Source organism: Perna viridis, chromosome 9 (assembly GCF_037379345.1).
Source record: "Perna viridis isolate PV_CMFRI_1.1 ecotype Kerala chromosome 9, ASM3737934v1, whole genome shotgun sequence".
NCBI classification, from domain to species: Eukaryota; Metazoa; Mollusca; class Bivalvia; order Mytilida; family Mytilidae; genus Perna; species Perna viridis.
Genome location: NC_142453.1, coordinates 40,405,089 through 40,421,592, shown reverse-complemented (window position 1 = coordinate 40,421,592; position 16,504 = coordinate 40,405,089). Strand labels below are relative to the sequence as shown.

Sequence of the window (16,504 nt, the reverse complement as noted above, 5' to 3'; positions counted from 1 at the left end):
TGATGTCAATCAAAAATAGGAAAGTGAAACAAGAAATCATGAATGGCGCATGGATATTGTAATTAGTTCTTCCGAAAAGGACTATGGGAAACTAGAACTTGCACTTCCGCTTTCGGTTCATCCAGAAGTTGAAGAAGTCAGAACGTAGTGACACAAATATTTTGAAATACAGGAATGTCAATTAGCTTGACACTAACTAATCGTTGCTAGCACCAACAAGTTTTTTGTTCTTATTGCGTGGAGCTAATTTCAAAATGGCTCAAACATATAAGATGTTCGTGTAACAGTTCTCATTACTGAACTTGGAACACTTCTTTCATGTAGCAGACAACTTGTCAACAAATTTTGTTTAAAAACAAATTTACCTAGGAAGTTCTTGTGATGGGAAATCACCAAACACATGGAACCAGACGCTCTTCTGATGCATCAGATCATAGTGTGTCCGTAGGTAGGAGTGGATCTAAACGAAATACTGCATGTCTTACGAAGTTGTTCCAGGTAAACACTACTGTAATTGTTAATAGTGGCATATTTAAGTCTTGTCTCACTTTTTGTATAAAGCTTTCTATTTTCTTTAAATAAGCCAGTAGCAGTTAAAGAAGAAGCAAGTAAGCCAAGTCCCACTTGAATTGCTTCCTTTCTAAAGTAAATGACAGTGATTGAATTTAAGGGGAAATACTTGCTAAATGCAATTGAAATTCAATTTTGCTCATAAAAATTATTTCCACTGGCTAAATGCAATTGAAATTCAATTTTGCTCGTAAAAATTATTTCCACTTGCTAAAATTTGCTAGTTGAATTCTGTATTTCATATAGGCAAAGTCCAGAAATAACCCAAAAAACTTAAATTTACCCAGTGTAAATTTTCATTACTTGCTAAATTTAGATAGTGGAAAAAATTCTGAAATTCAATCCCTGAATGAGAAAAAAAATGTCATGGGCAGTTAGTACAGTTGGCATTCAAGTTTATGTGGCAACTAGGAGTAAAGTAATTTATATTTTAAGTCGGGTTAATGAGTACATATAACGAATATGAAACTCCTAGTAGTATCAATGATTTTTTTTCTGATTTACCTTGGAGGACTATCATGCTGAGTCATACTTGAATAATGCCCACCAGTTTATTTCAAGAAAAAGCAGAAAAACAAGATTTTAGAGTTTAAAAAAAATTATTAGATAATTCAAGAATGTATAATGGTACAATGGAAAAGAATATTTATTTCAAATTACACATAACTAATCAGTGGAAAACATAACTAATCAGTGGAAAAACAAAAAAGGTTTTTTTCATTTATTTTCCCCCCCCCCCCCCCCCCCCCCCGCCGCCAAAGGGACTTGTGGCATATCCACATTGTGTACACTTTGCAGGTGCCATGAGTGATGAGACACACCTCAAATGGAACAATTCCAAACAGCTGAAGCACACATTTGACAATTTACTCTCTACATCAGTATTTCAAATTGAGCAAAACTACAAATGTAAACTACCTTTGTTGGTTCGAAGGCTTATTATCTTTTGACGCATTCCCTGTTTCCACTGACTTCTGATTTTTTTGTTTTTAATCCAGTAATTTAAACATATGTAGAATATAGGGAATATAAATCTAAAATTTGGGTCAAAGACAGAAATGCCCAGGTTGCCATAAAGTCAGTTAAAAGAAGTAGAAATGCAACATAGACCTGGAATCGCATTGAGACCCTACAATATGGGATCCCATACAGAAGTTATGTATCAATATTCTAGTAGATGTCATTAATCATTTTAATAGTTGCTGGAAGAAAATGTTACAAAAATATTTTCCCCACTGCCTGACTGACCAACCGAAATTCAACATTTAATAAGGTGATTTGACCATCCTGGCCAATAAACCAATTATAAAATAGAGATAAGTGAGCTTTAGAAAGTTTTTAGGTGAACCAATGTTATTTTGGACCAGTGATTGGCAAAATTGTAACTGAAATTAAATTTTGTAAATGGTACATTATTTAGTGCAGACTGTGCATTTAGAATTTCTATGGGCCACTTGTAACAATCTTTGAGAAAGTTTCTGGTTTTAATGGGCCATTTTCAGCTGGAATGTTAAACATGTAATGCCTAAAATGATGCATGTCTCCTTTTATCCTAATCATTGATTCCCTTAATTCTTCAATTATTATTATAAACCATTCAAAGGAGATTGATCATGACAATATTGAATAATGAGACAAATAACAGTTATTAATCCAATATTCTGTGAAAGTGTCACTACTAAGGATTTTATCAGGTAAAATAATGGATAAACTTATGAACTGTGAAATGTCTAAATAAACAGACCCCCTTTTTAATTGACATTATTTGAAAAGAAACCAAGTATTCTATGAAAGTGTCACTTTGTTAAATTAGATTAGGGTAGCAAGATAACTAATTATGAATAAATTTTGGAACTGTGAAAATAAAAAAAACAGGACATGGCACATTTGAAAAGAGATTAATTGACTAGGCTTCACACATTTTGATTTACAGCTAATTAGAAGAATTAAAAGTGCAAGACAAAGTTACATTGTACCATTTAATTTAATTAAATGGCAAACCCAAATACATGTACATTTGTACATATAGATTATTTGCAGTGTTATTAAATGAGAATCAAAATCTTCCTATTTAATATCTTTAATTAACTGATACCTGAAACATAAATGTGTATATGATACAGTGGACAAAATAATGGTCAGTTAAATATGAAATCAACTCACATGATGTGACATTATGTCAAAAGGTACCAGTATTGTATTGCACATCCCTGAGCTGGTGAATATCAAAATATGGATGCTATAAAAATATAGTGCATTTTCTTTTCGCCTCTCTACAAAATAATGTTTTGTCAAGAGATATGAACAATGACTTATAAAATAGAGCAAACATCACAGTATGAGATGACAAACTTTTTAAAAAGGAAATCTAATATAATACCATAAAAATGTTCCACTGAAAAGGTTGGTTTGATGAGTGCAAAACGGAAGTGAAAGTAGAGAAAATGGATATTTATAGTTCAAGACTACTTTTCTGTCCCATCTTCGTGGACTTACCCTATTTTCTGTGCGGGAAATTATTTATTTACATGTCCTTAGAAATGGTACATAAGTGAAAGTTTTATTGAATCAATTTACATATTTTTTAAAAAATCCTAAAAATATGCACTTCACTATAGAAATCTATGGGAAAATTAATACGATACTGAGACCAAAAGTTTGAATGATAAAAAGATATAATCTTCAACATGCTATCATTGTCTTTCTAATATTTGGATGCCGTGTAAAGTTGGAGCAGTAAAGGTTTTTCCTATCCATCTAAAAACCAAAATACCACAAAAAACTTGATTTTTTTTACTTATCAAGGGCAATAACTCTAATAAGGAGTTGTCATACCATGTGAATCATTTTTGTCATACTACCTAGACCTCGTGAATCATTTTATCAATTTGAAAGTTTTTTCTATTTTGGCTTTCTAGTAATGACGAAAAATACACAAACATCATGAGATTTGCCTTTTAAGGACGATAACTCTTACAAGGAGTTGTCACACAACCTAGAATCTATGTGGACTTCCATCACTTAGTCATAAGCTTTATAACAACAAGTCAATTGAAAGTTTATTTCAGTTTTGAAGTTACAAGGTAATGACCACAAAAATTGCCTCTTCATTTTTTGCATTCTAAGAGTAATAGGTACAATGAGGAGGTTCACATATTTTTCTAGTATTTCTTGTAGTTTTTTAGATATATGTACAGGATGGTGACATGCAAAATGTACCACTGTTGTTTAAAATTGCTATGGAGGCCATGTTCTACACTTGTTCTATATTGACTACTTTGAAGGTACTTTTATACGTGGGTACCAATTTTCATGTTTTAGGAAAAAAATATTCTGATTCTTGAATTTGTGGATTTTAAACTATCACACAAACGAATGGGAATTTTCCTCTTTGTGGGAATCAAATTTCATGGTTTACATGACCCACGAAAACAGTGAAAATTGGAACCCCACAAAAAATAAAACTATCACACTATAAGTGAATAGATCTCTTTGATGGGATTGTGCTACAAGATGTCAAACCACTGAAAGGAGGGGGCAAAAAATAATTTGGGGGTTGTGAAATTTAAATGTGGGAGAAAAAGGGCTATTTTGATTCTGGTCAAAGTGTTATTCTCTGTCACCTGTCTAATTGCACCGTATCTAGGTTGAATAGTATTTCCAGGCTTTGCCCTGACTGATCAGGGTTGGATCTCTGTGGTCACATCATGCTGGCTCTGCTAATCATTTATTTACTTTAATAAATGTAAGATTTGACTTTAGATATGATAGAGGTGTAAAATATGATAATTAGACTGTTGTCAACCAGAGTTCAAATTAACTTAATAGAGTGAAAGGTCTGGATTTTTTTTGTATCATAAATGAAAAGTTCTTTAAGTGGAATGTCCTTAATAACTGTAAACAGAAATATAGTAGGTCCAGGACATAGATAAATGATATTTGTAAGGTTCTGCATAAAAAATTGAAAGTTCAGGACCTCAGACCAGTACTAATTTTAACCGTATGTCAAGTAAATTTTTATTTTACAGAAATTAGAGTTGACAGCAGATGAAAACAACCAACATCCAGGGGAACTAACTAGGACAACATTTGAGGTGAGGGCTATTTAATAGTGCTTTTTTTAGCCTAAGTTAGTATACTTGACTTTCTTAGGCCATAAATCAGGACTTTAATTCTCAATGACATGGTAATTTGGTTTGAAGGGATGATGTTCAGTTTAAAACCTCATTAACAAACTTTTATTTAAATTTGCAAAGTGTTGTGTGAATGTGTTTAGTCATTCCAACTAACACAAACCAAACCAGATATATTTCACATGTGTAATGGCTGTCCTATTTGTTAGGTTCAAAGATGTCAAAAACAGGACAATCATTACAATGCTTTTGTAATTTCTTTTATGATAATCTTACCAACCATTCATTCAGAGTATGATTTTACTGTTCTCGAAACTTTCAGCTCAGTGCCGCCCGTTTTACTTCGTGTTTATTGCACCTTTCAATTTGAAAGGTTAAGGGAGCCTCTATGTCTTCTAGGCACATTTCAAGTACCAGTAGTTTATTTTGGAGATTTTTTTTTAAACAGAATAAATGCTGAAGTTGTTAAGTGGTTGTGAACTGAATTGAATTCTATGAAATGATATGGAAATAGGTACTAGTTAGTGCTACTGCTTACATTGCTTAAGCCTGTGTTGAAAGTCATATAAACTTCTGATATGAAAGTATTTTAGGGAATTCAGCAATATTTCTGGACATTTGGAAACCGTATTTCTGTACAAGTGCAATAAATTGCAGTTGTGTTATGTCACTGTTAGTTGGGCATCATTTTCATTGTTGTCATTGTCCAGAGACATTTGGTTTTCAGATAGTAACTTGAGTATAACATGTATATTGTATGTTATACAACAAGGTACCATACCATAAAAGAGCCTGGTAGTGTTTTTGAGTTTTGAGGTTGTGCCATAAATATTTTGGGAAATTTGGAACCTGAAACGGGTAAGAAACATGCATTTGCATGAGGTCAGAACAATAAATAAACTACCATATATGTGACATGGAAATTGTACCATAAGGTGCTTTACTTCCCTAGAAAGACTAGGAATGATTTTGTTGGTTGTATTTTGACCTGTTTTAAGAAGAATCAGTCTTTTTTATGTTGTACTATGACATGTACAAGGTGCCAAACCACCAAAGAAGGGAATTGTATTTGGAGGTTATGCAGGAAACTTTCATGAGAAGGAAGCCAGAAGAGGCCTTTTCAATTCTGGTTAAGTTTTGTGTTTAAGTCTTTAATCACAATTAGGATTGAGAGCTGTATCAAGCTTGAATGGTGTGCCAAAACTGTTCTGGGTTCAACCTCTTGAGTTGCATTAATCATCATGAGAAGTTTGATCCACATGAAAATCATTTGGACTTCTTTTGCTTGAAATTGACAGCAACATCTCTGAAGAGCAATGACTGTTTCGGTCACACTTGTGTGACAGGTTTTATTGAAGGAATTTAATATTGAGCATCTTTATGACATCAGAATAATAAATATGGGATAAGGTTTGAAATAAATTTTGAGGATTAGCCATGTTTGACTTGTTAAAATTATGTAATCGGGGAGTATAGAAGTGTTGTATGTCATTGTCAAGGAATTTGAGAGAGTTTATATTGTGGTGATAGCTACAAAAGAGAGGTCTCAGTCAATATTGTATCCATCTAGCATGATAAAATGTCTTCTTATTAAATCAGAAAATTCCCATAAATTGTAATAAACCTTATGCCCCTTGATTTGTTCAAACAGTATTGGTGGACTTTTGTAAGAGGATTTCCTCTTGTACTAGTCATACTGTTTGTCACAATAAAATAACATAGTCATTCATAAGTTATTTAATTCTTTTTTTTTTTTGTAGCATGGGATTTGATAAGGATATAGGTTAAAATTGTAATGACATTTTAAATGAAATATGTTGGGAAGTGCATTGCTTTATTGAAGGATCCTGATTTACATGAATTCAATATGCATCATATATATATATGTTGAAAATTTATAAAAGTGAACTCAGAGAATTCAATTTATGTGATGGTTTATATTTATTTGTTTGCTGCTTTCAAATTAATTTTGAAAAGACAGAATTCCATACACTGCTTGATCAAAAGTCCCTCATATAGTATTTACATATTCTTCTTTTAATGACTATTTTTGATTAAAGATAGAACTTATAGACATGATCACACAGCATGGTCAAATATCCAATGAAAAAGGCTGTATAATCAGTCAGTGTTAAAAAAAGTAGTGATGAGGTCACATGTGATTAGAGTAATATTACAAGAACATTTTTAGGAAATTTTGCCCTTTTATCTATAAGACTTCATAAAAAGTTGACATTTTCATCCTGGTGGGATTGGCCCCATGATGGTCTGGTGTCAAAAGAGTAGGCCCACAGCAGCACTAAGCTTGTCGTAAAAGGTGACTAGATAGTGCTCAGAACACTGACCTGGAGCTAGGGTGCTCTGCCCACAGAGCAAGTGTGTCGTGTGCCCCAGATGGTGGAATAGAGAAACCATGGCATGCTACATGCTGGGGTCATCAGGCCATTATACAGAAAACCTGACTGTAAACCATGATGCACTGTGTTAGGAAAGATGTAACATTACTGGTGCTTTAAGGAACCCTGCTGTGGTATTCTATGGGAGTTGGAACCTTTTGGCTATGCCTCTGGAGGCTAAATTGCCGACTCTACCCACCTCTTCCTATTTCCAGTGGTAATCAAAATTTGTTGACCCTATTATTCTTGTGTTCCATCCCATTTTTCATTTTATCATCCACTTCATGTTCATTGCCTGGATATAGCTGCAATATTGCTGCTTGGGCATTAAACCACAACAATGAATCATTCAATCTTGGTGGGGTTATTGTCTCTTTGTATTCTCTATATCTATTTTCGTTACACTTATGTTATTGCAGTGCTGTATGGAAGAATAAAGGTTATACGTACACTTCTGAAAATCTAGGATTCCTTCTCATGAGTGAATTTCAATTATTCAGCTGTAAAACAAGACTGAATTTCTCATAGCCTTAGAAATTTTGGATCTTCAATGTGGACTATACTTGTGTCATTTCTATTCTCAAATAACAATGAGTGTTTGTGTTGAGGTCATTTTTTCAAGATGATCAAGTTAATACACAGTACTGTTGAAGAGCTTTTGTATATCAGATTCAATTTTTGTGGTTTTCATGGATACGTATAACCATGAATTTAAATTCCCCCAAAAATTGTAAAAGTACTATTGAAAGCTTAAAAGCTCAACACAGTTCAATAAAACTCTTGTAATTTTTACCCATAAAAAAACACAAATATAAGGCAAAAACAATAGTCTTGTTTCCTGCTACAAGCAAGAAAAAATAGGGTAAGTAGGTTGGGAAATTATTTTATTATCCAAAAACATTTTACATGAGTTGATAGGAAAATAATCTACACTTAAATGGTACATTGATATAAGATGTTTATGTAAAGCACAAAAAAATAGAGTAGATCGGATAGCAGGAACCTGATAGATTATTAACCCAAGAACATGTATGACATCTTTACCTGTTTTACATGTATCTGGTATATACATTTGATTGATATGTCTTCATGTCATTCATAGCAAGTTATATATTAGGTTTATGCTTTGTTGACTTCATTTATTAGATAAAGTTGGGTTAAATCATCATGAAACTTGGTATCCATTGTTATATTGGGTTCAAAATTGATGGTTCTGAATGATATGTGTTATATCATATTTTAATTATAGTTTAGTATTTACTTATATTACTGAAGACTTCATTTCCAATTTGTTTTGTGTCATTTTCTTTTGGTAAGACCATACATGTACTGCTTTCTAGAAAGAAGTACATGTATGTTCAGAAATTATCATAATCAGTTCCAAAATGGAAAGTGTTTCAAATAAAATTGAAAATTGCATAATTCACTATTTGAATTTGTGACTGTTAAAAAACAAAGTTGCATTGCTGTTAATGCATGTGTTGCACTAAATTTGTAGATGAAAATGTGTCAAACTCATTGATATTTATACAAAAATAACCTTTTGTACCATTACAACTCCTGACGAAGGATTTTGTTGTTCTTAGCTTGCGTTCTATATTTTCGGATTAAGAAAACTACCCCAAATTCTCTCATTTTTGTGAAAATTCTTTGAAAATCGTGTAGAAGTGTAGTTTTGCACCCTTCTTGTGTCCAAATTATGACACAACAGCTTGTATTTTCTGTATATTAGTATTTAGATAGCATCTTAACTTTAAATAGGCAAACCGAAAATTTCAAATATTAAGTTGAAACTTTAGCAAAATAGTAGGCCTGAAACTAGTGTAAGTGAATCTATCCACAACATAGATTTCTTCATTTTGATATATTTCATCACATTAAGTACATATGTACTAACATCAATTAAGTTATCTAATATGTTAACATTAGTCTGAATTTTACTACTGTCTATAGCTAACTGAGAAAACTATAATTAAAGTTGAACCTTACAATATACTTCTATACAGTAGACTTCATGTAACATGTCTGCATATCTGAAAGGTCAAAGGTAATAACCTTTTATAAATAGCTATTCTTAGGTACACTTCTACATTGTAATTATTCCATGTTAAATAATATTATTTTCTATGGCTACAAAAATAGGAATTCTAAGTAATACATGTACATAATATTGTTGTTTGAAAAAATATAGTAATTAAGGAATTATTTTAATCTTTTACCAAAACTAGATTTCAGTTTTTACAATAAGTAGCCCAGTTCCAATGAAATATTGTACTGCCAGTCATAAATTATCGTGAGTTTACACCTCCTTCTTTTGCATAGCATAAAAAAAAGCCTTAACGTACAAATTAGCAATTTATGATATAATTAAAATAGACACTAACAGTGTTATGTGCTAAAGTTACTTGTTAAATAGGGGAATGTTGAATTTCTGGAACACAATCACATGTAATTGTCTTTAAAGAAACCACTCTTATACATTAACTCTTTACAAAGGGTTATTGTGAAATGGTGTTTTTTTACGTAAGTGCTTGTGAACACGATATGCTAAAAAGAACATTTAGAACAGTATATTTATTATAACACAATCATGATATGCTATTAGTTTTACTAAATTGAATTTGTACTGCACTATTTGCTATAAAGAACAATTAGATCTGTACTATCTTCAAAAGAAGTATACCAATGAAGTATACAAAAGGAGTATACCAATGAAGTATACCAAAGGAGTATACCAATGAAGTATACAAAAGGAGTATACCAATGAAGTATACCAAAGGAGTATACCAATGAAGTATACCAATGAAGAACAATTAGCACTTCACTTGCAATTTGTTGTTGCTACACACTCTTTAAGAAAAATATTTAAACAGTTTGCTTGAAAAAGTGAGCTCTTTATATACTCTGTTAAAAAAGACTAGTAATATTTTAAAAAAAAAGCCTTTATGGCTTATCTTATCTTGGAAGGAGCCTTGATATTGAAGTAAAAAGTGTCTGTATTTAAAATGAGTCAATAGGTTCTCATGAGTTTCATGTAAACTTGACAACCCAACATACTTGTATTATTTACCACATGTAGTTAGGTAAAACTAACTGAATTATACATGGAAAAAAAGAAGAACAAGTCATTAACATTTAGATACCTTTTCCTAGGCCAAAAAATGTATTAAAATAGTGAGAGTACTTCATCAAGTTTTAACAATAAATATTATTTTTTTTTGTGGAATAACTTTTCGGTTTTCTCCCTAGTGATTCTGAATGGTCACAATATGTTGCTCTGGCTCCTTTTAAAAAAATAAGTTCTTCCTTGTATATAATCAATTAGAACTAAACTTTGATCACTCATGCCCAGACTACAAGTTGTCTCTACCAATAACTGATTCCAATAGTTAGATAAACTTTATAGGTCTCAGTAAATTGCATTAATATTCTAATAGACTTCTATAATGAAGTGCATATTTTTAGGATATTTAAAAAAAATATGTAAATTGATTATAAAATTCCACTTATGTAGCATTTCTAAGAACATGTGAAAAATTAATTTCTTTAAAAAAAGTAGGGTGAGTCCACTAAGATTTGACAAAAAAGTATTCTTGAACTATAAATAGCCATTTTCTCAACTTTCACTTTCGTTTTGCACTCATCAAACCAATCTTTTCAGAGGAATAGTTTTATGTTAAAATGTTAAATTTGTGAACAAAAAAATCTTTTTGTTTGTGCCTGCTCTATTTTGTAAGTCACTGTTCATATCTTTTAACAAAACATTAGTTTGTTAAGAGACAAAAAGAAAATGCACTATATTTGTATACCCTCCATGTTTTGACGTATACCCGCTCAGGGATATGCAATGCAAGACTTGCACCTATAGGTGAGGTATCACATTTTGATAATTCATGGTTTTTGATTAATTCAAATTTGCTTTCCCAAAAAAATTTAATACAAAAAAATGAATCTGAAAGACAGTTTGGTTTGAATTAAATCATACTGTATATAAGCTGGCAAGTCACTCATTTAGTGATCCTTGAATATTTCAACAAGAACATTTGAATTCTTTTTTCTTAGGGCCTTGAACTGCTGTTTTTGACAAAGTCACTGACTCTGTTTTTATGTCTGTATAAACTTTTGGACTTCTCTGGAATGTCTTCACAACTTCTTTGGTCAATTTTTCAAACAGTTCAGAAATGTTGAAATTTTCTTCCAAACTCACTTCCATGTACTGTAAGTCCAAATTGTTGGCCAGTTCTTGTGCTTTTTCTTGAGTTACCTCCCTTTTTTGGTGGTCCTTACTTTTGGTGCCAACTAAGATTTTGACCAAGTTTTCAGGATGAAGTGAATAAAGCTTAACATCTTCTGCCCTGAAACAAAACAGTTCAGTAATAAGAACAATGCTGAAACAAAGGATTACACATGTAGACAATGAATTTGATCTAGGTTCAAACTGTTTCATATTATTATGGAGTTTTGAAATTTTTGCTTTACTGAATTAAAATTATTTAATCATGACAGTAAGCCAAAAGTCCTGTTATGTAGGTTAATCCCTGAGATTGATATGAAAATTCCCTAGTAATATTGAAACACATTATATGAAGTTACAAGTACAGAATACAAAAAAAACATGTACATGGACATGGAGTGTGATGACCATAGGTAGTACTAGTAAATGATTGAATGTTATCGGTAGGACTCGTACAATAACATTTCTATATATGAGATTTTTTTTTAAGTAATCTCTTGAAGAATGATAGACTGTGAAAATATTATTGTTTGTGGAGTACCAATTTTGGAGATTTTTGTGGGTTTGGTGAACCACAAAATTTGGTTCTCAATGAAAAGGAAAATCTCCATTCATTTGTATGATATAATTCTCAAATTCTCGAAATCAAGAATCTACAAACTGGTCATTTTCCCCTTATCCACTGAAATTTGTACCCACAAATAAAAACTTGTACTTTACAGGGAGGAGAGTGTGGTTGTAGCTTAGACCTATCACCTGTATAGTGCCTCCATTTTTGGACAGATTTTCTTCAAACTTTGATGAATGATTAGTAGCTAAGATTTGATTGATTATCACAGAAATATATTACTGATGAATTTCAACTTTATATAACACATGGTCTCTTGCATATGATTGTTTTTGCAAAAGTGGTGTCCAATAAGAGCTGATTGCAGGATGGTATTAGAAGTGTTCAGCCTTTAATAGGTTTAACTTTCCCTTGGTAGGATTGCCTTTCTCAAAAATTTAAATTTTATTGTCAGAGAAACCTGTTAAACAGGTGCTCTTACTTGACTTTCTAAAGAGTGCAAGTGTAGGTTTGTTTGGTATTGTGTGAACATGCTCATTAAGATCCTGTATAATATGACCGGTTTTTTAATCCACACCCCAAAACAAATATTAGTATGAGAGTGTTTAACAGTTTTGTTTGCTAAGTTTTCAAAACTGTGTGGGGGGAGAAAATTTCATATTTACAAAAATTTAGAAACTTTTTGATAAAAGATACACATGAGAAAATCTTGAGTCTTGCAGTGTTGTCTGAGCTCCTGGTTTAATAACCTACCAGTTTGATATGTTATTGAAAGTCTGTATTTTAGTTGTATCAAACAGCAGCAGACAACCATGGGCACCTCGGTAGTAAGAGGGAGTTATACTGCGATACCTCTCTTCGCCTGAAGATATCAAATTATGGCATTATGACTCCTTGAAATAGTACTTAAAAATATATAAAAATATGTATTTTTGGTCCCTAAATATCTTCTATACAAGTGTGTGGCTGTAATATATTGTTTTTGAAGTTAGTAGTAGATAAATTGAAAGAATTGTTTGCTATATTATAAATAGCATGGTTAGTTAGCTTTTAACTGAATATGATGCATGTTTAGGGTGGACAAAATACTTTTCCTGTTTTTTTTAGCTAAATAAACTATGTTCTGGACACTAGTTAGAAATGTGGACTAATCTGTAAAGGTTTCAAATAATGACAAAGAATCATTATCTCTGTACAGATTTGTGTTCAGGTCAAAATGTATGAAGAAATAATGGCCAGAAATAGTGTCTGTATAGGTCAGATGAAGGTTCATTGTATTTTACCTGGCTGTACAGGTAAATGTCTTCATCCGATTACCTATGGTCAATTTAACTCACGTTTTAGAGTCTTTAGCTGAGAGAGCAAAAGTATTCAGAGACTTATTGGAATATCATGTTAATTATGTAGATTATCCTATCAATATTCATAAACATAAATGTCTGTCAGTTGGGTTTATCCTAAAAGAAGGAAATTCTTACCATAGAAATATTCCTTGTCATCAAAAGAAAAGAAACCTCGAAAGCATTTAAATCTGATTTATTGTCTTTAAACTTTAATTATCAGGTGTCTTTCCATGTGTTTTCTTCACTGATAAAGTTTCTTATTGAAGGCAACTGTATTTGGGTTAGTTTGAAACTTTAAAAAAGACACTATTTCAAAGATGTAAAAGTTAAAGTTTTGCTTACATGTATAACCAACAAAGCAAATATTAACATGCAAATATGTCCTTGCCATTTTGTACCTTCCAAATATATTATTTTTCCTGCTGTTATGGTTAGTCAAATAGGATTTGAAGGTGTACTTGTTTGTAGTTAATTGCAGTGACAGTGGCAAGAAATTGCTAAAATTTCTAATCTTGATGGCTCCATCCATACTACAGTTCAAATCTGTGCTCTAGAATTCTCATAAGGTATTACATGTACCCTTTATATGTTTATTTCTATTGAAAAGTGAAAATATTAATACCAAACTTTCTTGTGAGCAGCAGAAAATTTAAAACTCTGAGCATGATCTTTACCCTGTGAGATTGGGCTGGCAACTGTATTGCCCATCATATAACAATTGACAGATTTGACCCAGAGCTAGCTAGTTTTGGCACCTATATTGCCCACATATAACATTGGACAGATTTGACCCAGAACTAGCTGGTTTTGGCACTTACATTGCCCACACATGTTGTAACAGTTGACATTTTTTACATTCAGCTGGCTAGTTTTGGGCACCTATATTGCCCACACATAACAATTGATAGATTTGACCCTGAGCAAGTGACTTACTACTTACTCTAGAGATCAGTACTCACCTGCAGTATCCTGTATCCTGAGTTGGACATTGCTTCCTTCCACATTGACCACTTTATTATGGAACTCCATGCTTGCCAATGATCGTTTTCGTATTGTCTGTTCACATAAACACAAGGAGCATTTACAGTATTTTCTGATCAGGGATGTCTTTCCAACAGATGGGTCTCCAACCAGAATCACTTTTATAAAGTATTTGATGTCAGGTACATCTGGGTGTGTGGTAGAAGTGTATGAGGAATGCCTCCGTGGTGTATGGTGTTTTTGTCTCTGAGATTGTCCATTGAAGGTGGTACAAAACCCTGCATGCATTGTTTCTTTGTTTATTCTACACACCAGACACATTGAAACTTCTTATATTGTGATAAGAAAGTAGTCACTTCCAAAACTGTAAACAGAAACTGATGGTGTAACAACACCTTATCTTCCTTGTCATGTTTAGATAGAAATTGACCCAGTTCTTTGAACTGTTTCAGTTCAGTTCAGAAGTAATATTCCAAAAATCTCATTTAACGTATTGCCTCACAATTTGTGTCCTGCAGCTTGCTAAAACTAATGCATGAATAAAGAAAGTCCACATGTGGGCTCCATATGTATAAGCCTCTGACCAATCTATATATAGTGTATCAGCTCTGATATGAAATTTTACATATGAGTTGACCATGTGGATTTACACTGACCAGTTCTCAAGCCAAAACAAACTGTATTATTGACCTCTCAATCTGTTATTTGTATAGATTAAGCATGTATGAACCTTGGCCATAAACCAGTGAGGTCAGGTTTTAAATACTAAAGATAATTGTTTTATGTCAAGGTATGCATTAATATAAGAATTCCAAGGTTAAGTTTAAAACCATTAAAATTGGAAAATCAAACCTTATCTTGGACCTATGGATATAAAAATAATTTATGACATAGTTGAAGGTCAAGTCATGACAAATAAATAATATTGGAAAGATAATTTGAAATTGAAAAGATGTATTTCCTATATTCAAAGCTTTTTTAATCCCTTGATGCAAATTTGTGAAGGAGATAAAAAGTAACATTTGTTTTTTTTTCTTATCTGTAAAAGCCTAATTAGCACTGAGAAAACATCACTGTTCAATAGAACTTTGACTTTACATGTTCAGGAAAATCAATAACTTTATTGATTATCATTATTTTCATACCCCTGTAAACAAAGTTTGGGGGTATATAGGTTTCACCCTGTCTATGGGTCTGTCCATCTATCTGCCTGTAAACAAAATTTGGGGGTATATAGGTTTCAGCCTGTCTGTTGGTCTGTCCATCTATTTGTCAGTAAACAAAGTTTGGGGGGTATATAGGTTTCACCCTGTCTGTTCGTCTGCACATCTATGTTCTTGTTATCAAAGTTTGGGGGTATATAGGTTTTACCCTGTCTGTTGATCTGTCCATAGGTTTGCCTGTAAACACAAAGTTTGGGGGGTATATAGGTTTCACCCTGTCTGTTGGTCTGTCCATATGTCTGCCTGTAAACAAATTTTGGGGGTATATAGGTTTCACCCTGTCTGTTGGTCTGTCCATATGTCTGCCTGTAAACAAAGTTTGGGGGTATATAGGTTTCACCCTGTCTGTTGGTCTGTCCATCTATCTGTCTGTAAACAAAGTTTGGGGGTATATAGGTTTCACCCTGTCTGTTCGTCTGTCTATCTATCTGTCTGTAAACAAAGTTTGGGGGTATTTAGGTTTTACCCTGCCTGTTGGTCTGTTCATCTATCTGCCTGTAAACAAAGTTTAGGGGGTATATAGGTTTCAGCCTGCCTGTTGGTCTGTCCATCTATCTGTCTGTCTGTCTGAACTGTTTCTGAAGCAGCTTGCAGCATTGTTATGAAACTTTGTGGGTGTAAAATAACCACATAGAGACATGTATACTCTCAGAAACTTATGTTTGGATAAAAATTGTAGAAATTATGGCTCTTAAACATAGGTGTTTTTAAGCAAAACTTGGGCTTGTCATGAAAAACTAATGGGGTGTTAAACTACCATATTGAGATGTGCATATTGTAAGGATTTTGTGTTTGGACAAAAATTGTAGAAATGACTTCTGTTGAACTTAGGCATTCTTCTGTAAAACTTGGTTTCATGGGCTGTCTGCAACTCCTGCTCAACGACTTGCAGCATTGGTACGAAACTTGATGAAGTGTTAAATTACCATAAATGGATGTGCATTTTTTCAAGAATTCATGTTTGGGCTAAAATTGAAAAAATGATGCTGCTGGACTTACGCATTTTCATTTCGGCAACTCTTTCTTAATGAATTGCCGGATTGTAATGAAACTTAA

The 16,504-nt window shown here is 32.6% G+C and overlaps 2 protein-coding genes across 5 annotated transcripts in view; one reads left to right on the top strand and one right to left on the bottom strand.

Annotated features, from left to right (window-relative positions):
• The first annotated feature begins 88 nt into the window (after positions 1-88).
• The window catches only part of LOC148608503 (uncharacterized), a 39,724-nt gene continuing 23,308 nt past the window's right edge, over positions 89-16,504 (top strand). For 2 of the 4 annotated variants that reach the window (XM_088544059.1, XM_088544061.1), the window contains exons 1-2: positions 90-498; positions 4,599-4,664. In XM_088544059.1, the coding sequence (XP_088400185.1) occupies positions 382-498; positions 4,599-4,664 (183 nt within the window). In that variant the 5' untranslated portion in view covers positions 90-381. Of the gene's footprint in view, positions 499-4,598; positions 4,665-16,504 lie in introns of all 4 variants that reach the window. The other 2 variants (XM_088544058.1, XM_088544060.1) reach the window with 2 other exon arrangements.
• LOC148608504 (uncharacterized) lies at positions 11,047-14,545 on the bottom strand. The gene is made up of 3 exons (XM_088544062.1): positions 14,204-14,545; positions 12,655-12,763; positions 11,047-11,454 (listed from the first exon to the last, which is right to left on the bottom strand). Exons 1-3 carry the CDS (start codon positions 14,511-14,513, stop codon positions 11,130-11,132), a joined length of 744 nt encoding a protein of 247 aa, XP_088400188.1. The 5' UTR covers positions 14,514-14,545; the 3' UTR covers positions 11,047-11,129.

Excerpts from the sequence above, each read along its gene's own strand:
- LOC148608504 (XM_088544062.1), bottom strand. The coding sequence starts at position 14,513 with ATGCATGCAGGGTTTTGTACCACCTTCAATGGACAATCTCAGAGACAA. Across the intron at positions 12,764-14,203 it reads CAGGATACAGGATACTGCAG|GCGAAGAGAGGTATCGCAGT; the intron begins GTGAGTACTGAT and ends TGATATCTTCAG. Across the intron at positions 11,455-12,654 it reads TTCAATAACATATCAAACTG|GGCAGAAGATGTTAAGCTTT; the intron begins GTAGGTTATTAA and ends GTTTTGTTTCAG.